Raw genomic sequence first — 21,774 nt, forward strand, 5'->3', positions numbered from 1 at the left:
AACCTAACTCCAATATCCATTACCTAATGAAAAGTAATGTTCAGTTAAATTTAATTTTTTTGATTTTGAAACCATGCTAGTAGCAAATGGTTATAAGAATTCGCAGTTTTTCAACCATACCAGTTGTAGAAGGTTTCAAACCCATAAAGGTAAGGAAATCTTCCTAACCTTACACTTTACGGTTAATTGAATGGACAAGACTGCTACCGGTTATTTTACCGTAAATTTAGAAGGAAAGTTCTAACAGTGTAATGCTTCTCTTTTAAATAAAACAAATATTAAATATCTGCTTCTCCTGAGATTTTTCGATAAAATTTCAATTGTACGTACATTAATCGTAAATTTTTTAGTTTTTAAGTTTGTTGTCTCGCGAACTAATGTAACTGAAAATTATACAATAGCTTTATTTTCACATTTTAATAGATAACATAATAGGCATTTCTTAAGTGCAGCTGTTTATATAAGTGGAGAAACAAGTGTAATTGAAAAATTAATTGCAACACAACATTAGAGTTCAACAAGATACGGAACAAGTTAGCTGTCTTTGCATTTATTGGGTAAGTATTTCTTTTATTTCTGTGAGTTTATATTTTATATTTAACTACTACTAATTCGGAATTCTTTCGTGCTACTTTCTATTTATTCCTATTCTGTTCTATTCTTGTTAACATTTGTATAAGTAATATAAAAATCTAAATATTTTTACTTTATTAAAGCTTATCATTTAACAAATTGTATGTTTTGATCAGCATTTTTTCTAGTTTGCTTCGAGAAATATCACCAAAATGACGTCTCTGCCATATCTGATTTATACGCTTTTTCATACTTTACCCCTGCATAGATATACTCCGAAGACTACGAATCACTTCCGAAATGAATATGACTACATAATAGGTAAGTAACAACAATTAATTTTTTTAATGACAAATTAATATTCACTATTAGATGAGAAACCTAGTTTTTGATTAACATCGTTCATATTTACTTTTACTTCTTCATAAGAATATAGTAATAGAAAGAAAACTTTTTTAAATATTATAAACTGGAAAATAATATAAGAAGTACAAATGTAAAAATTAAATACAGACAGATATTAGTATTAAACATACTAACAGTTCTAAATCAGAACATTAATACTAGAGATGAATGGAAATAATTAATTTTAGTGTGTATTGCAGTATGATAGGTGGTTTAGAAGTGGCGCTTCGCGTGCTCCTGCCACAGGTCCGAGGTTTTATCCTCGCATTGGGTTTGGTTGACTTAGATTTTCATCCCTTCAGTGGGTCAATAAAATGGGTAGAAAGCAAGCTTGGGAACATAACACTGAGGGTTTCGCATTCTGCTGTCTGCACAACAGCAACATCATCTCAGCTTCCCAGAGCCCAAAGGTCAAGAAAACACAGATAGGCACACAGTAGGCCTTTCATAGGCCGTTGCAAGCCTGAGAGAAGTTTTAGTTCAGTACAATACTCATGAATAGATAATATGTAAAATGTAATATTAGTATCATAACATTTTTAGTCTTTTTCATTTTCTCCTAATTCATTCAATTATATATAGCTGGCTTAATTTTCATCTTTTCAACAAAATTTGAAAAGATAGCTATTTAAACATAAATTGATGAATTCTAAACAAATATAATGATCACCAATTCATACAGTATTCATGACTAAATAATGTGTAATATTAGTATTATAAGAATTTTAATGTTCTTCATTTTCTGTTAATTCCTCCAATTGAGTATAGCTGATTTAATTTTTAACTTTTCAACAACATTTAAAATAAGAGCAATTTAAGCATAAATTGATGGTTTAAAAAAAACATAACTATCGCAAATCTCGACTTTCCTCGTGACTTAATAATTAGCGAAATTTAATATTAATATCATTTGTTCTTTTGTATTTTTATTTTCTGATAATTAAATCGATTGTATATAGCTGACTAAATTATCAGCCTTTCAATAAAATCTATAAATATAGTCGTTTTAACATAAATTGATGGATTCACAAAGATTATAAATATCACAAATTCATCCATTACTTATGACTAAATCTTGGTCAAAGAATACGTGTTCACCAAGGACTAAATAATGAGCTAAATGTGACATAAGTGACAAAAGATTGTTCGAATGGGATTATAAACTTAAGAAAATGGGTCGTTTGTAGTCCTCTAAGCAAGAACCTTCCTCGGTCTCAAAACACAGAAAGTGTCTTTGCATTTACATGTATTTTGACAGTAAATAAAGTTCTTGTTTACAGAACCGAAATATCCCTTCCATTTCCATGCTGTCTATTTTCACTTTGATTAGTTTTTTGTATTCTGTGCAATGTTATGCTGTTGTATGAAAACTAAGCAATCATATAAAAATACTATTTTTGAAAGTCATGAAGCATTTATTTTCGCCAAAGTGGGTGCTGGTTCTGCTGGATCTGTCGTAGCAAGTCGTTTGAGCGAAGAGAAATGTGTCACAGTATTGCTCCTGGAAGTTGGCAATACACCTACCATATTGACAGAAATACCTATTTTGTCATCTGAGTGGGTAGGCTCAAATCTGGACTGGAAATTCAAATCAGTCCCTCAAAGGCATTGTGCATCGGCCCTTACAAACAGAGTAAGTAATCGTCTTAGTAAAGTAGAATTTAAGTACGCACTTTTTCTTTAAAAATGATTTTATCTGCATAGTTTATGTTTTCTTAACTTCATTTATTAAATGTAGAGTTCTTGAGTCTAAAGACAGTTACGACAGATTCAAAATTGTCCAGGTTAGGGTTGCGAAAAGGAATGCTTATGGAATCAATTACCACACTTGGCAAAGTTTCCTTCAAATTACGATTTCTTACTCCGCGTTAAAATTCTGTAACAAGCTACGTTTGGTTTTAATCCTTGCTCCGGGATTAGTTAAAATATGCCAAAGTAGCATAAAATAATCTATATACATAATTCACTTGTCTTTTACTATAATTCGAGTCGTATTTAATTGGCTGCGTTGGCAGCAACTATTGACTGTTTTTGATCACTTTGTTTGTGGATAGTCGATGTACGTTGCTAATTTATGACGAATATCAACAATGATCAAATGCCACTTATGACGGACGACGAAAAAGCTAATGAACAAATTACAGTTTCTTTAATAACTCAAGGTCGTTCAAGGTTATTTCTTTAAAGGTGAAATATAAGTATGGCTGGGTGATCGTGTAAAGCTGAGGGTGTGGTGGCGCTAGTGGCTAACTTAATTAGGCTAACTTAAAAAGATATTTTAAAAGATATTTCTGACGACATTTTATTCAAATGTAGCCAAATAAGGGATAAAATACAAAACATGGCAAATCTTAAGAATTATTCACAATGAGATATTAACTTTCCAAAATTTTTTTGGCCTTACGACCTCTGAGAATCAATACATTTCTGAAAGCTCTTAGGAATGGTACAATTATGTTTAGATTTGAACCCAAATTACAATAACAAAACTGCATAGAATATTAGGCTTGTTCACACATCGCCTCGTAGTCATAACATAAGCGGAGGGATACACCGGAAATTTTCTAAATTTCTTCCGGTTTAAGGACGCTTGTTATTGTTTACATTAGACCACCCATCCATATTTTAAGGGGTTAGAAAGCAACATTTTGTTTTTTGCTTTTTTTGTTTTGCAATGTTATTAGTATATCGCTGGCTACACCGATTTCCAGCATTGTTTTATAGTTGTTCTTAGCTGAAGCGCTATCTGATGACGAACTTTGTAACTAATTTTGAATCTTGGTCATAGTAAATTTGTTTCACTGAGCATAAATGGAGTAAATCATATATTTGTATCTCCTTTTACTTTTCTTAAATATGTTTTTTCTATTAGAACACCAAGCAGCAAATTCTAGATTAAAAATTATTATTCGAGCGACTTTAATTTATGCTGAGATACGTACTTTCATACTTCAACTAATTGAGACATTTTTTTTAAAATTTATTTTGAAAAATTAAATAAAGTTTAAAAATTTGTACATTATAGCAAATTATGATTCCAAGTGGTAAAGCAATAGGTGGAACAAGCGTTATAAATGATATGTTGAGTATTCGAGGAAATCGCCATAACTATGATGAATGGGCAGCTATGGGTGCAAAGGGCTGGAGCTATGATGAAGTCTTACCATATTTCAAAAAACTGGAGGACTATAGAAACAGGCACTCGGCGGATGCTTGTAAGTGACATGCACTGCATAATATGGAACAATAATTTTGGATCTAATGATCGGATTTTTCCCTAAGTGAGATGGGTTTTAATGTAAAATGGTTCGAGGCAATATTTACTTGAAATAGGTTAAACGGCTGGCTAGAAATAAAACTTTTTCTTTTTCTTCGAAATAAAAGAAAGGAAGTTGTATTTTTAAATTTCCATTTCTCAAGAATTATTCTACTTCGGTCAAATTTTGAATCCTTTCGTTTTTTTAAAAAGTTCAAAATGGAATTCTTTCATTTTTTTTATCAAAGTTAAATAAAATGTAAACATTTGTAGATATCAGTTTTCAAAAATTTACCGATAACTGTGTAATTAATTTAAAAAAATATTTTTTGGCATCTTGGGGTAAACACAAACCTTATACTTTTGGGTAAATACAAACCCTATACTTTTGGGTAAAATCATTTTAATTCGTATAAAAAGCGCAAAAAGGAAAATTAGCATTATGGTGCTCAATTGTTGGACTACTTTTCTAGTTGATCTAGCGCTACCATATTTTCCAGATTTTTAGTAACCCTCGTATTTTGAAGTCCAAAACTTCAAATCCATCGGAGAAATAGTGTGTCAATTCAGGTAAAATTTGCATTTGTGTCTGAATTCGTAAAACTCAAATTATCATACGAATGAATTAATTAGCATATTGAAGGTATGCTCATCGAACCAATAAAAACTACTTACGTGAAAATCCAATTATTAGATCAAAATTTTTTCAAAGTATAGCGTTTTTTTCTCATTTGTTTAGATTTTTTTGCTTAATTTGCATCAATAAAATTACATATTTTGCTTAGTTTAATCAATAAAATTAAGAAAAAAAAACTTTTCTTTATGATTTCATTATCAAAGCTTTCTGAAAGAGTCAAGCATATAAATATAGGATCATCAAAATTCCAAACGATGACTCGGATCAAGTTCTAAAAAATTAATTAAAAGACTAGTTTAATTTGATGTGAAGAAATTTCTATAAAAGTTTCAAGACACATCGATATAGAAGTTTTAAAACTGTAGAAATATTGCGGGTTTTTTTATAAGTTATTCTTTTTTAATAAAACAATTTTATTCAAAGATGAATAAAATTTATACCTAACACTTTTGCTGCACAAACAACTAATGCGCATTAAATCCTAATATTTTTTCAAAACTATTATTGTATGCTAATTTTAAAATATGGTGAACTCATTGACTCTATCAAATCACCGCATTAGTTTTTTTTAAAAAGAATACGATGTCTTATTTGTAAAAAAAAAAAAAAGTTTAGTCTAATTTGTGCTTAACAATTAATATCTTATAGATAATTATGGTCTATCTTATTGTCATGATTAATAGCTATAAATACTCTTATTTTGCAAGATCCTTGTTAGATATAGGTGCCTACTATTTCAAAGCACGTGAAAATTGGAAACTAATGACATAAAAAAAGAAGCAGAAATGTATATATCAGTTGAAAAAATAAACATAGTATGCATAAAAATATCATCATTTTATGTAGGCAATAATAGCCTCGTATAAGATATGTAGCTGAATTTAAATGTTAGTATTTTTCCAGTCTACTTGTCTACTATTTCAAAACACGTTGAAATCAAAAATTGATATTAAATTTCTCGTCCAGTTCTTCTTAAAAGGGAAATAATGTCTGCATTTTAAAAAAACCGAGCATTTATTCTATTGCATGCATACAACTTATTACCATCTAATAGATAGCATTTTCTTTGTAGATTATCATGGGTTTAAAGGACCTATTACTGTCTCAAAGCCTGGTTATAATTCGAAATTGAAAAAATTTCTGACTGAAGCTGTAGTGAGTGAAGGATACCAGTTTGTCGATCCGAACGGACGAAGGCAGCATGGTAACAATTCTATTACACACAGAGATCTAAAAGAAAAATATATCAGCCTATTTAAAAATGCCTATAACTGAAGTCGGTATAGCTAAGTTTAAACTTAAAAAAAGGTTTATTTTCAAATGGGTGATTAAAAGGTAGTTAAAATGTTTAATTTCTGATGATATATTTGAAAACTAGAGTAAATTTCCCAGAAATTCTATACCTGCAAAGCGTCGGTAGGGAAACAATTCAAAGAAGTTTGAGTACCTGAATAATGATTACAGCATTATAATGACGTCAATTTCAGTACAGTTTTAGAATTTTCTCGGAAAAAATGGAAAATTAGCAATTTATTCCATTGTTATTTTACCACATTTAAGCAAAATAGTCAAATAACCATTAATAAGATGGTATTCAAACTATTAACTGTGAGAAAACGGTTTATTAGCTGTTTTCACGTAATACGGTTAAACAACCGGAATTTTAGAGCACCAACTACAATCATCTAATGAAGCCACTTAGTTCTCCCGCTCCCCTTAATACATGAAGAGTTTCCATCATCCTGCACTCTCCAAAACCCATTACCCAACAAAAATTCTATCTCCAAAGTAACTCTTATACGGTTTTGAAAGCATGCTAGTTGTAAATGGTAAAAAGAACGTAAACTTTTGTATTCATGGTTTTATAACCATACTAGTTGTGAATGGTTTCAAAACCGTAAAGGTAAAAAATGTTCTTCCCCATAAATTTTACGGTTAATTGGATGAACAGACTGCTGTCGGTTATTTTACCATAATTTTAGAATGCAAATTCTATCAGTGCATTTCAACGCAGAAAAAAAGAAGATGAGTTTTGAATTTTAATTTTTTTTAAATATTTGTATGATCTATTTATGTATATAAAAAAATTCTCCCCCTCAGAGAGGAATTTTCCCACTACCCCTTAATAACCATATTTTTCCCAAAGTCGTAATTTTTAGGGTTCATCCCATTTTCGATTTCTTGTCTATCTTTTTTAATTTTTCCTCTTAGACTTCTAACAACACTCATGTAAGTTTTCCCATCCCCCTCATCAATTTTTAACAGTTCCTAAAGAAAGCGAGTTTAACCCTTAACCACCCCCCACCTTTCGGTAAACAGAACTTTCTCCAAAGCTTATTCCTAAAACCACGATTTTTTATCATTCTTTTTTAATTTTCATACAAATAAAGTTTCAAATGTGAGTTTTTCCTCTAATATTTTATTTGCTAGTAATAACACAAATAGTATCAGATCGTCTCAATAGTAATAGACACATAAGATATTTTTTTCATATATTATAAATGTACGCATAAAGGTAATTCTTTGAGCAGAATCGACAGATTTTAATAATTCCACTTTTTATTACTTGCGAAATTTAAAAAGATTCTTTTTAAATACCATGTGTTTGATTGAATATCTCTTTCGATGTCAGTTTGCGAAGAGAACTTCTGATGCTCCAATGCATTTGTTATAAATTGAGATTATTGTACCATCTGTAGTGTTTGATATGCGTTTTCAATTTTGTTTCATACGTTGCGTATTGCAGGATTTTATGATCCGGAAGGAACAATACGAGATGGACGACGTTGCAGTACTGCAAAAGCTTATCTAGTTCCGAGCGACAACCGAACCAATCTGGATATTGTACCTAAAGCAATGGTGACCAAAGTAAAAACTTTAAAATATTTAACTTTCTGTTTTATCAAATGTTTTAGCCGGGATAGCATGGTTGACAGGGCACTGGGCCCATGTCCAAGAGTTCGTGGGTTCGATCCCAGGCCGGCCGAAGACTCCTAGTGTAGTAAATGGTGACTGATGCCCGTTAAATCTGTCGAGTCGCTAAGTCCGCAACAGTGCTGACGTGAAATATGTTCCCATAACAAATCAATACCTCTGGGAGTACTGATCCAGGAGTTTCCTTGTCTTCTGGATTGGTTCAAAATTGCAAGGCTACGGTTCATAGCTATAAAATGTTCTAGCTGCGGCAAGGCTATAAAATGTTCTAGTTTGGAGTCGCGAAATCCCATTGGATAGATCGTTCGCCTTCCAATGAGGTGAACCGGAGTTGGATCTCGGTGTGGAGTGGTTGATGCGAATTACGCATCCGGCTAGCACCGATCACAGTGCTGACGTGAATTATCCTCAGTGGTAGACGGATTATGGGTTAAAGTCCCCTTGCCGTCAGGCTAACAGTGGGAGGTTCTCGTGGTCTTCCTTAATGCTGGTTAGCTCCATCAAAAAGTCCTCCAAAAAGGCAAATTTCTCCCAATACTCGATCCAGGAGTTCTCTTCTCTTTTGGATTGGGCTCAAAATTGCAAGGCTACGGAGTTGAACATTAGTAGTCGTAAACCCATAAAATTGAGTAGGCTGTTCAAAGACAGTTATAAAATAAAATAAAATGTTCTAGTTTTATGTGCAACAAATAAAATTCCTGTATGTTTTATTATTAATAATCATTCACCTGCACCACCTTATCCAAAACAGTAGTTCAATTTAATTCATCTGGAATGAGATATTTTTCATAAATTTAGCATGCAACTTTAAGTAATATTTTTGTCATCAGTTTATATTTAACTTACAAAACTATCTTCATAGTAGATAACACGTGTAGTAATTTTTTTTAAAAAAATGAAAAAAAAAGTATAGTTATCAACTGTCGTATTACAAATTGTAAGTTAACTTACCCTCGATTTGTTCACAAACTGACTCCATTTTTTAACACGGTGATTCGCTGATTTACTGATTCTTCCTTTTCACTTTCACACCGATTATATAATTTTGCAACACTGTGTTTCACTAGTTAATCGTTTCCAGTATTCAACAATATGCTATATCAGTAATATCCTCGATTCATAAATACTACACGAATTCCTTCATTTGTGGATTCACTTATTTTCTTCATTTATTCATGTCAAGAATCAATTATTCCAAAAATCATCTGATGTACTATATCAAGAATTATTAATGGTAGCGATCGCCACCGAAACACGCTATACCGAAAGAAAATTAAATAAAAGCTGAAATTTATATATTTTTCTTGCACTTACATAGCTTTGAAAATCTATAGAAATCAAAAACTGTAACAAAAAAGTCTTCGTTCTTATCCCTATATACTTTAATTATTTTTTCAATCATCACAGTAAATTCTTTCTCACTGTTATGTTCAATATATTTAGAGGTTGAAAGTAACGAAACTACTAAGTATCGCTACCTGTTTTTCGTAGTTTGTATTGCAGTTTGCAGTGTGTTACTTTTATATATATATATATATATATATATATATATATATATATATATATATATATATATATATATATATATATATATATATATATATATATATATATATATATATATATATATATAAAACATTTAAAGTTAATGCAGTAAGTAGTACGATACAAAAACAAAAGAAAAAAAAACAATAATTTCTAGCGATTTCTGATAAGCGCATGTAAAGTTAGTTTAGTAAAGAAACAAGAATCAATCGTAACTAATTTTTCGAATCTGAGTATCCTTCTGAGTATCAATTTTAACCACTTGGATTAGTCTGAGTAGGAACCGAGGGTGTGCGGTATTGGTCCTCGTTAAACTGTTCTATCGTAAAGTGCTCGACTTCGCGTGCAAGTCGTCGGGCTAACGAAGCGGGGATGCCATCCCCTCTGAAGAGGATCAAAATTGTGATGGCGTGTCTTCGGATCATCCTCAGGGATGTTTCCCAAACCGTCGCCAATTGCCCACTGTGAAGCTCTAGTGCGACGTAAATAAACTACAACTACTACAACTGAGTATTTTTGCAGGTCTGTCAGTGGACGCAATGAGAATGGCGCTATGGCCGAGGGTTACTAAGAATTACGTATTAGCAATTCTTAGAACCTAGTACCGAATTGTTCTCATAATTATAGCTTATTTATCACTATGGCCACAACTTCAAATGCGGGACCGGGATAACCTGGTTGGTAGGGCACTGGGCCCATGTCTAACGGGTGGTGGGTTCGATCCCAGCCAGCCAAAGACTCCCCGTGTAGTAAATGGTGACTGATGAACGTTAAATTTGTCGAGTCGCAAAGTCCTCCATGTTCCCATAACAAATCAATATTTCTAGGGGTACTAATCCAGGAGTTTCCTTGTCTTCTGGATTAGTTCAAAATTACAAGACTACGTAGTTGAACATTGGTGGTCGTAAACTCAAAATTGGGTCGGCTGCTTATCGGTGGTTATAAAACTTCAAATGCGAGCTGTGTTAAGCCACGGGAAAGAGCACACGCCTCTCTAATGAGGTGACTCAGATTACGAATTCCGCACCTGGTTCACACCGACCGCAATCCTGACGTAAAATATCCTCAGTGGTCTAATCAATGTAGTCAAGCAGTGCCTACATTTCGAACACAGTTGTAGTTAACTACGGTCATTTGCAATAAAGTAGTTGTAGTTTACAACAACAACAGCAACAAATGTATATTTTTCTGAGCACTGCATGCATCCCGTTATCCCCTACATGTATTCTGTGATATTACAACATATTATTTTCTAACTACTATAGTTTGTCTAAAGTAAGAACTCCCCTAGCCATTCGTCCGAACCCGTGGCGGTGACTATGGTGACGAGGTATAGCTATTTTAAGTAGGGGTGTGGCGTCATTGTTTAGGACAGGTTTTGTCTCGGGTCAGCGTGAGAATGATAAACTTTATCTTCGATCTATTGTGTAAACCTTAGAGTGAAGAGAAGATACCCTCTCTGAAATGAGCTATCCTTGTTTCCATAGCAGCAGACGGCCTCAGACTTTGTGGATAGGAGAGTTCTTACCGTAGACAAACTATAACTAACCAACTAACTTTCAACAGATTGATATCCAAAACAAGCAAGCTGTTGGGGTCTACTTTCAATACAAGGGATCTAAGCACTATGTCAAAGCAAGAAAAGAAATCATAGTATCAGCTGGAGCATATAATACACCGAAATTACTCATGTTATCTGGAATAGGTCCCAAGACTGAACTGGATAGATTTAATGCAAGTATTTCCCTAGAAAAATTATTGCTCATCGTGAAAAATCTTTATCATCTTTAATTAATTTTTTAATTTATTTCAAATGCTATTGATTTTCTTACATTTTAATTTGATTAGCGATTACATTTACGTGTATAATTTGAGTTTACTTTAAATCCAAATGATTTCACTAAAAATTAGTTTGAATTAAGAGTACGTTTTTTTGTTAATTTAGCCATATTCTTTAATATACAGGGTCTTTATAATTAAAGTTCCACTTTGAAATGACTATAAAAATAAAACTACCCGACGAAATGTCATCAAACTTGGTATATGTCTATAAGAGGTCGTGGGATTTTAGTTCCCGCAAAAAAAAAAAAAAAAAAAAAAAAAAAAGAAGTTCAAAAATTCACCACCAGCGGAGTATGGCGCTATATGCAATAGTGCTAAACAAATGTGAAATATGCAAATTTGTCTTACACGTCATGTGACTTTGCAGTTATAAAAGTGAGGCGCCTTGTCTGAGCTGTCAGTGTTCTGAGTCGACAATGTCTGTTACCATGCAAGACCGTGCTCTGCTCGTGAAATGTTACTATGAATGCGACAGCAATGAACGGAGGGCTTTACAAAATTTCCGTACTATAAGAGGAAAACGCCGAGGTCCAATGACACCGCAAGGTTTACGAAAAATGATGGCAAAATTTCAAGCCACAGGTTTGTTATCTGTTGCACCTGGGCGTGGACAAAAATCTGTGTCTGTGGAAACCAAGGAGGCTGTTGCATTAGCAGTAGAGGAAGCAGCAATGGATACCCGACAGGGGACGTGCAGCGTAAGTGCTGTTGCACGTCGACTCGACTTACCATTGAGTACGGTGTACAAAATCGTTCGGAAAGTGTTGCAGTACTACCCTTACAAAATCAAACTTGTTCAACAACTTCAACCTAGAGATCCGGCTTTAAGAGAAAAATTTGCTTTGAGTTTTCTGGCACGGATGGAGGTGAACATCAATTGGCCATGGAACATTATGTGGACAGATGAGGCACATTTTTACTTAAATGGGGATGTCAACACCCATAACTGCAGGATTTGAGCCAAAGAAATCCCTCATGTTATCCACGAAGTTCCATTACATTCGCCTAAAGTCACCGTTTGGTGCGGTATGACAGCAAATTTCATAATTGGACCTTTTTTCTTTGAAGAGCCATCGGCAGCTGGACCCGTGACATGCACCGTGACTGCTGCTCGCTTAGAATCGATGCTCAGATGTTTCGTGATACCTGAACTTCAGCAACGGGGCATTTTAGCCACCACGATCTTTATGCAGTACGGGGCTTCACCTCACATTGGTAGGTGTGTCAAACAGTTACTGCAGCAACATTTCACGAATGATCGTATTGTAGCCCGAAACTTCCCTATTTCTTGGCCACCCCGATCACCAGACCTCAACCCCTGTGACTTCTGGTTGTGGGGTTATCTCAAAGCCATTGTTTATGGTGATAACATAACCAATTTAGTGGAATTGAAGAATGTGATACAAAGACATGTCCGTAACATTTCTCCAGATATGCTAAGAAGTGCTGTTGAGAATGCAATATTGCGATTTAATTTGCTTTCAGAAAATGGCGGATGCCACATTGAGCATGCTTTGTAGCAACAATAAAAGTGTTTGCAACTGATGTTTCTTCAGTTATTTCGTTTAACCTTATTGCATACAGCGCCATTCACCACTGGTGGTAAAGATTTGAACTTTTTTTTTTTTTTTTTTGCGGGAACTAAAATCCCATAACCTCTTATAGACATTTCCAAGTTTGATGACATTTGGTCGGGTAGTTTTATTTTTACAGCCATTTCAAAGTGGAACTTTAATTATAAAGACCCTGTATTCAAAATGTTGAATGAAAGTTAAATAAAAAAAAATCTAACTTTAAGAGAAAAAGGAGCAAACAGATTCTGTTCTATTAACTTAAAAAAAAAAGATTTTTTTTTTAAATGTAAAATAAATTTCCACTTTAAATGCTTTATTTTAATTATTATTATTGTAAATAGTGTTAAACTAATTTAATATTCGATTAAACATGGAAGTCAATTTTTTTTAAAAAGTATTTTATATCAGTTATTACAAAAGGCGTCTGAAGCTTCTAACCATTTGAACAGCTGCAACATTATATTTACACAATATATTTAAAATATAATGTAAAATTTATATTTAAAATGGTATCTATGTGTATTAAAATGGCTACACTACAAGGTGAAACAGTTAACTGTACCACCTAGTGAAAGAATCCACCTAGTTTCACAAGGTGGATTCTCTGATTCTAAGACATTACGAGAAATGGGAAAAAAAGTTAATTAAAAAGTTGTAGATCGACAGGGCCTGATTATCGCCTAGGCCCAATAGGCATGGGCCTAGGTCTCACAGTTTCTGAGGGGCCTCAAAAATTAGTAAAAAGTCTAATGAGCTAGCTTTGTGTTGGTTTAAGTATTAAATAAAAAAAAATAATTCAGCTAATCAGTGACTTTTAGCAAAAATCACTGATTTCAATTGTTTGCGGTCACCAAACTATTTATATTTTGGCATAACATTGCTTTGTTGTTTTATATTTTGCTTTAATTTATAGATACGTAAACTTTATCTTAGAAAAATAATCTTCAATTGTCTGCTTTCTTTGAATGTTTCTCTTGAATCATGCAGTTCACTAGATTCCTTTTCATTGTTAGGACTACTCTTCAGTAATTTAATTTCAAAATATTTTGTAAGGAGCCTGGAAAATTTGGTGGGCCTTGGGCCTGAATTTGTCTTGATCCGTCCTGTAGATCGATTAGTAAAAACAGACACCATGTGGACATTTTGTTTGGCATTTCCTGCACTGTCGACGTGACGAAACTATCTTAGGAAGAAAAACGAGAACTATTTATACCGAGTTATTTTAATTCTTCATGTAAAAGCTTAAGAAAACTCAGAGCATCCATACTTTTCAGCTACTCTTTTTATAACTGATATCTGTTTTCTACCCTAGATTCCCCTTATATCGAATCTTCCAGTAGGTCATAATCTGCAAGACCATATAGGAGGATTTATGCTCTTTGAGTTAAACAATGAAATTCCAACTTTGTTGTCTCAGATTATAAATAAAGATAGCATAGAACAATATGTCATTTACAGAACAGGTAACAAAACATTTCAGAAAATAAACTACGTGCATATGAATACTGAAAAAATATATTGATTAGACTGATTTAAAACACACATTTTGCTTCTTTTTTTCGTTTGTTAATTACAGGTATATGGAGCTCTTTTCATGCATTAGAACTCCTTGCTTTTCTTCACTCCAATAAAAACGCGGAAGCCAATGATTATGTTAACCAAGAGATATACTTCGGAAATGTGCCAGGTATATTTGCACTTCAACGGGGTGCCACACAAGAGGTATTTTAACATTTCATGCATACAAATATAAGTACATACAAAATGAGGGGTCATTCACAAATTTAAAAAAAAAAAACATGGTCATCATGTATTAACACTAAGTATAAGTGAATAATTTTTTTTCCTTATAAAATCAATCACAAATTTGCTTATTCAGTGATTATAAACTGCTTATGCTTATTCTCACTTCTTTCGTGTTTCATACACTCGCTCAGTTATTTATTTATTTATTTATTCTTTCGCTCTATCATGAGTTATTTCATGATATATTTTAGTAAACCTAGACTAAATATATCACTGAAACTTGTCATAAAAATCACATCGTCATAAAAATAATTTTAAAAAAAATAATAACTTTCCAAAAAATGATTCGGTACAGAAATTCGCATAACCCAATAATAAAATAGCAATAGTGAGAATTTTGCTCGGGAAAAAATTGTTACTGAGGTATAAAACTTGAGAATTATATTTGGCAAGAACAATAATTACTATGATCTGCGTCCGTTCCATATTATGTTTACTTAATAATTTACTTTTCCCATAAGGAAGTATTAAATATGAATCCATGCTAAAGATAAAATATGATTTTAAAAAAGATAATCACAGAAACACGAGAAAATATCCCAAAATATTACAAACAGTCGTCATAGTAACGTAAAATATCACTTGATTTACTCTAATACATAAAGGTCGTTTTCAGTTTGCTTATTCAGAGAAAGTACGTTATTCTGCCTGATTTCTTAATTTAAATTATCGTCTGCGCTAGTTAATTAGTTTATTTCAGGTTTGACCTCAGAACCATTAAGATTGAGACGGAATATTTGAAAATTGGACCATTTAAATCATAGAATTTTAAGATGTTTGCTTTTGTACTACATTGTACTTATTGCATACGGTATAAAAAATTAAATTGTATTATAATATCTAATAATAAAAGAAATTTTATTTTATTGAATTCTTACATGTGTATTACAATTTCGATTCTTTATTTGATATCTTGTAGGCTTTCTTCTCAGTATTCGCTCCTTATTTGAATAAAACTCTTATGCTGTGCATGCCTCAACTTGTTGACCCAAAAAGTAGGGGATATGTTCGTTTAGTCAGTACAAATCCAGCTGATCTTCCTGAAATAAATCCCAACTATTTTGAAAATCCAGAAGATTCTAAAGTAGTCGTTGAAGGTAATTAAAAAGAAAACTTTCTTAACAGTCAAATAGGTATCGATATTGCATATTGAGCTAATATATTTCTCTTTAAATTATATAGTTAAATTTCAAAAACAATTTTCTTGGTTTACAAATAAATGCAGATCAAGCATATTTTCAATCTGAGGAACTTATACATGATATTACAGTTAGTTTAGAAAATTATAGTATTTCGGACAAAGCCTACGATCATTGTGTACAATATCAAGGTTTTGCCTACATTTTTGAGTTTAAACTAAAGGATAGCAATTTATACAATGCCTATTGTTTTTAGGCAAAGTATAAAATATGAATGTGAGGCGAAGCGTGAAATATGAAGTCCTTATATTCTCAATATGAAGAGCTTATGCATTTTACCTCTGATGTAGTTGATACCAGGATTGTCAACAATATATAAGCATTGTATAATTCTCATTGCAAAGGGTAGGTATACAGCCTGACGTTTTTAGGCAAAATATGAAAATTTAAAATCGCTGTGATAGGAGCAGGGCAATGTTTTTTTTCTCCACTTTGTTTTCAAAAATTATTATTCAGTCGACTTAGAGAAATATAAAATTTTTATTCAATAAATCTAAATTTACGAAAGAAAAATTCTCCTTTAACCGACTTATTCGTAGATTATTGATAATATGCGATTAAGATGTGAATACAATGTAGGAAATATAAGCAATGGTCCTTTCATGTTTGCCAGGTTATTATGCAGACGAAAGCAGTTCTTGTTAATAATGCTAAAAATTTATGGCTTTCTAATATATGGAAACAAAATAAAATCTGAGCTTACTTGTTGCATCAAGAAATTACTTTTAATTAATACTAATCATATTAATTAAAAGTATGAAGCACTCATATTTCATACTTTGCAAATTTATCCTTCATGCAATGTCTCAGTAATGTGAGAATTGATTATTATAAGAGAAACGTATAACAAAAAATCAGTTAATCTAAAAGTGTTTAAAGAACATATTTTTAAAAGAAAGAGTATATATATATAACTTATTTTATGGGTTCTATGTTCTTGAAGCTTATGCACAGTAAATAATTAGAATATTGTTATATACATTATTATTATACATATGAATAATGATGTTTCCTTTAGGTTTCCGTACTTGTATGAAAATAACGAAAAATGCCGCCTTTGCAAAACTTCAACCAAAATTGGTGAATCCCAATTACCCATCGTGTCAGAAATATTCACATGACACGGATAAGTATTATGACTGCGCTGCCAGAGCATTTCCTATTGCATCGAGTCATCACGTTGGAACAGCAAAAATGGGGGACCCAAATGACGAGTCTACAGTTCTTGATTATAAACTGAGGTAAAAATTTTTTTTAAACAACCTCTAAACTCTATATTGTTTAAAAGTTTAATCTATTTTCTACGCCTTATAATTTTTTTAAAAATAGTTTTATTTATTAGGATTTACGTGTATTTTTATATGTATGTATATATATATATATATATATATATATATATATATATATATATATATATATATATATATATATATATATATATATATATATATATATATATATATATATATATATATATAGGAGAGATATCTGCAATCCGAATAGCTCTAGTCCAGTTACAGTGTCATATCGATCTTTTTAAAAAAGCTGTTGTCCTTTGTGACTCAAGAGCTGCTTTGCTTGCCATTGCATCCTTAAATAATCCCTTAACTCGAGACATTTTGGATTGCTGCCTCCAACTTGAATACCTAGCATCCCTTAAGAAAACCATTATTTTCCAGAGGGTTTCTGCCCATTGCGGGGTCACGGGTAATGAAAATGCAGACTACTTCGCAAAAAAGGGGGCCTTAATTATTCAAACTTCTGCGCACATTATGCCCTTCTGTTCTATCAAGCAGCTTATTAAGAGGACCTTTAAGACCTGTGCTCATGAAGAACTTATCGACCGTACTTCTACTAAGTCTTGGAGAACTATCATCCTAAATTTGCGAAATGGCTCTTCCGGAAAAGTGCAACTAAAATGGCGTAGATTGATTTTTTTATTTATACATATATATTTATTATCCTAGTGTATAGGTACAACTTGCAACTCTCTTAGCAACTATGCGGATAACATTTCTCGCGTGATTTTCTGTTCTGTTTGCATGCCTGCTTTGCTCTTTTCCATTTTGGTATTGGCAATCACAACGCTCGAATACGCCATCTGGGGAGAGACCAGTTTCATGCCTTTGGCCCTTCTCCCTTTCCTCCTCTTTTTAGTTGTATAGGAATGTTCTACGATATTTTCCCTTTTCTTAATATTTTTTCTTTTTATTTAAAAAAATATTTTTAAAATTTCGGGGATACTTTTCTTTTGAACTATGTTTAATGTAGTTTTCAGTTCCATATAGTTTTCCAACTTAAAAGATTTTAATCTATATGAAAATCAAGAGAGAAACCAACGTGCTCCCTTCCTCTATGTCTCTCTACACGCTAATGGGGAAAGCATGTGAAGTGTTGCCATAGCTAGAGAGTTCTGCTCTACGCCATCTGTAGCCCATTTCGATTGCTAATATTGTTAGTTTTAAGTATTGGTGAGTTTTAGTTTTAAGTACTGATGAGCAACTAAAACGAAAAGAACCTTTGCTTATAACCATAGGTTTTTTTTTTCCTTCGTGAATTCAATAGGAGCAGTTTTTTAAAATAGAAGCTGTTTTTTGAAATAGGATCAGTTAATAAAATAGAGCCTGTTGCATAAAATTAGAAACATCTTTCTTTACTATAGAATAATGATTTAAAACTGATAAGGGGCCGTCCACGAATGCTGTCACGGCAAGTGGACAATCGTGAAATACACTAAAGAATGGGATGGAGTATCAAAACTGTTTCGTTTCCAATACAAATGTGTGCCTCATATTAAAGAGATCTTCGATGCCAAGGAGGATCATTCGGTTCGATTGCGGACTGAGAATGTTCGATTCGAAACCTCTTCGCATACTTCAGAGCCGTTTTTTGTTTATATTCAAAGTAAAAATGAGGCTAAATATTTATGTTTTTGGCTTTAAGCTCGGTTAAATAGCTACGTCATAACACAAAAACTTAAATAGATGTCCATTGTGAGATGGATGTTACATCACGATTTGTTAAAATAAAAAAATAGAACAAATATTTCTAAACAATTTGTTTTTATATTTTTTCTTCAACGAAAGTTCACATCTGATCATTATTAATATGCTTACATAATTAAAACAAATGGTTAAAGTTCAAAAAAAAAAAAAAAAAAAAATTGAAGTATAATTTATAATGTATTTTGTTTTTGACCTGCTAACATATGCTGAAGTGTGACCTTTTATGGAGAACGGGGTCGAAAATTTAAAAAAAAAAAAAAAAAAAAAGTGACATCATTTAAGACGGTACATAAAACTCTTTCAAGAACTTATGTCATACTATATGTAATGTATAGTTGTTATTTGTTCAAATCTTTTATTATCTAGCATTCTGCATGCCCATTCGTTGACTTTTATTTTTCAGAGTGAAAACTGTAAAAGGGCTGAGAGTTGTTGATGCTTCAGTAATGCCTACGATACCCTGGGGTAACACGAATATTCCCACGATAATGATTGCAGAGAAAGCATCGGATATGATAAGGAAAACTATAAAATGCAGTGCATGAAAAGGAAGATTTAAAAAACTGTATCATGTGATCTCGATTAGCACATTTCGTTAGTCAGATGCAGGGCTAAAGAGAATACAAGGGCTAGTTCACTCCGCTCTTAGAGCTGAAGCTACGATTTCCCTCCTCATGACGTCACTGTGTCCACAGATCTCGGAGATCGCAAGCAAAGATATGATAACTTTGCATCTTTCTCTTTGTAAAAATAAGTTAGACTTTTTCTGGTTAGTAGCCTTCAAACTTTACGTAATTAACACATTATTTCCGTTCATAAACATAGTTCAAAAAAAACTTTCTTGGTTATTATATTAAAAAAAATACCATTTTAAACTTATAAAAATGTTTTGCTGGTTGGTGAAAATGACACGATAAATACTTTATTTTAAAAAGTTCAGTTTTAACTTTAACTATTAAGAAAAATGAAGGCATATATCGACACTTTTTTTATCTACATATTCTTTTATAACGATAAGTTAAGTTAAGTTAAATTTAGAATCCCTGATTTTAAAATATGTCGTTAATAGCAATTTATTCATACTTAATCATTAGGAAACATCAACCTTAAACGCTAATTACTGAAACAAAATAATAATTTAGGTTCATAATGACATTAGAAATTTTACAATTGTTTATAGACATTTAAATTTACGATGATATAATTTATAGATATTTAAATTGAAGAGAATATAATTTTTTAAAAAAATCATAAATATTTAGAATAACTACATTAAAAACTATGTTATGAAATTAGGAGAATTTCAACTATATACGTATATATTTTATTTATACTTTTTACTTACATTTTAATTTTCCTTGACTTTATCCATTTTTTAATTCTTTTCACCTGCCTTTCTTTATGAAGTAACGAGGCGGTTTCTATTTAGATAATGAATTTTTATAAAAGTTCTTTACGACAGAATAAACGTATTGCTGTTTTATATTAACTGTGTCATTTCGGAATCCGTTCTTTACATAGTTGTTCATTTACTTTAGGGAACACGCGAAAAATTATACATTTTCCTTTTGTTTTTGTATCAGAATTTTTGCAAGTTGCAATCGCGCAAACTGGCACTTCGATAATAGTTTTAAATTTTTGTAAATTCACTGCAAAAACTGAGGAAAGTAATTATAGAAAATAACAAATGTCTTAGAATATCTCGCAAAAAGAAATGATCCAATATTAGTTAGCGCTAGTAAGGCCAAACGCTCCGTTCTTGAAGTAAAAGTGCGAGCTTTGCGCCAAAGTGACGTCGGAGGATCGGCGCGGCGAGAGATACTTCAAAGGAGTGAACCAGCCCTTCTACTCTCTTTAGCCCTGAGTCAGATGTCTCTGCTTGTGTCTTCAATTTTACGAGTGCTATTATGACCGTTAATAAGAGGGATTATTTAAACTGAATTTGAAGAAACATCCACATTCGAAATTTATTGAGAAGCCAGATATTTAATGTAGATTTTATATTGTATTAGATTGGCAGATTTCATATTGTTACATGCCTCTATGGTTTGTCTCAAGTAAGAACTCCTCTAGCCATTTGTCTGGACCCGTGGCGGTAACTATTTCAAGTAGGGGTGTGAGGTAATTGTTTAGGACAGGTTTTGGCTCGGGTCAGTGAAAGAAAGGGAGTCTTTTTCTTTGGTGAGTTGTGTTAGCCCAGGAGTGAAGAAAAGCTACCCTGTCTGAAATGCACTATTCTCATTTCCATAGCAACAGACGGCCTCAGACTTTGTGGCGAGGGAAGTTCTTACCGTAGACAAACTATACAAAAAAATATTAAGCAAATTTTTTATCAGGTATTTAACGTATTGAGCTAAATTTAAAATTTCGTAGGTTAAAAAAAAATTGAATCAAACACCACAAAGCCCAACATATTGAGAGCCCAACTCAAAAATCTTAAAAATTTCTTGAATACGATCATTAATGACGCATTTCAAAAAATTAATGTCTTCATAAATTTAAATCATTGATATTTTCAAAACATGAAATTCTAAATAAATTATATGCAGCTTAATTTAAATGAATAATTATGTATAAGTTTATTTTTTTATCTCTAATCACATTTATTATTTTACCAGAAAAAAATATTTGCTAATAAGAGATGCCAAGTATAAATTTTAGTTCTAATATTTTTAAATAAAATATACAAGAATTTTTAAACATAAATGTGATTGATAGTTTCTTGAAACTTCTGGAACTTGGATTTCCGGAAAGTTCCGGATCGCAATTAGCGAAAATCCAGAATTTTTTTTCCTGAACACAAAACTAATGAGTAAAATTAACATTAATTGAATGGTATTAAATAGATTGTCTTAAAAATTAAACTTTTTCTTCTTAAATATTATTTATTATTCTTTTGTTTCATTTACTAGCTAAATACTACCAATATTTGATTAGTTGCATTGTATAGGAAAAGAATAGATAATCAATAAGTCTGTATTAATTAACACTATGAAAT

At 32.0% G+C, this 21,774-nt stretch overlaps 1 protein-coding gene across 3 annotated transcripts; it reads left to right on the forward strand.

Moving 5' to 3' along the window:
* Nucleotides 1-422: 422 nt before the first annotated feature.
* LOC107439116 (glucose dehydrogenase [FAD, quinone]) lies at nucleotides 423-20,697 on the forward strand. Of its 3 annotated transcripts, XR_015433014.1 has the most exons (13): nucleotides 423-557; nucleotides 750-894; nucleotides 2,409-2,611; nucleotides 4,004-4,193; nucleotides 5,944-6,075; nucleotides 7,618-7,739; nucleotides 10,917-11,084; nucleotides 14,079-14,229; nucleotides 14,343-14,488; nucleotides 15,492-15,669; nucleotides 16,790-17,012; nucleotides 19,180-19,373; nucleotides 20,640-20,697. XR_015433014.1 is itself a non-coding variant. In XM_016051605.4 (12 exons), the coding sequence occupies exons 2-12, from the start codon at nucleotides 786-788 to the stop codon at nucleotides 19,319-19,321; spliced, it is 1,764 nt and encodes a 587-aa protein (XP_015907091.1). In that variant the 5' UTR covers nucleotides 423-557; nucleotides 750-785; the 3' UTR covers nucleotides 19,322-19,458. The 3 variants fall into 3 exon arrangements, 2 of the variants coding, with proteins under 2 accessions (XP_015907091.1, XP_042910040.1); XM_016051605.4 differs by lacking the exon at nucleotides 20,640-20,697 and having other exon boundaries at nucleotides 19,180-19,458; XM_043054106.3 differs by lacking the exon at nucleotides 20,640-20,697 and having other exon boundaries at nucleotides 469-557; nucleotides 762-894; nucleotides 19,180-19,458.
* The last annotated feature ends 1,077 nt before the right edge of the window (nucleotides 20,698-21,774 follow it).

Source organism: Parasteatoda tepidariorum, chromosome 1 (genome assembly GCF_982258835.1).
Source record: "Parasteatoda tepidariorum strain Cologne lab strain chromosome 1, Ptep-v5.0, whole genome shotgun sequence".
Lineage (NCBI taxonomy): Eukaryota > Metazoa > Arthropoda > Arachnida > Araneae > Theridiidae > Parasteatoda > Parasteatoda tepidariorum.

Excerpts from the sequence above, each read along its gene's own strand:
- LOC107439116 (XM_016051605.4), top strand. The coding sequence starts at position 786 with ATGACGTCTCTGCCATATCTGATTTATACGCTTTTTCATACTTTACCC. Across the intron at positions 2,612-4,003 it reads CATCGGCCCTTACAAACAGA|CAAATTATGATTCCAAGTGG; the intron begins GTAAGTAATCGT and ends TGTACATTATAG. Across the intron at positions 4,194-5,943 it reads CAGGCACTCGGCGGATGCTT|ATTATCATGGGTTTAAAGGA; the intron begins GTAAGTGACATG and ends TTTTCTTTGTAG.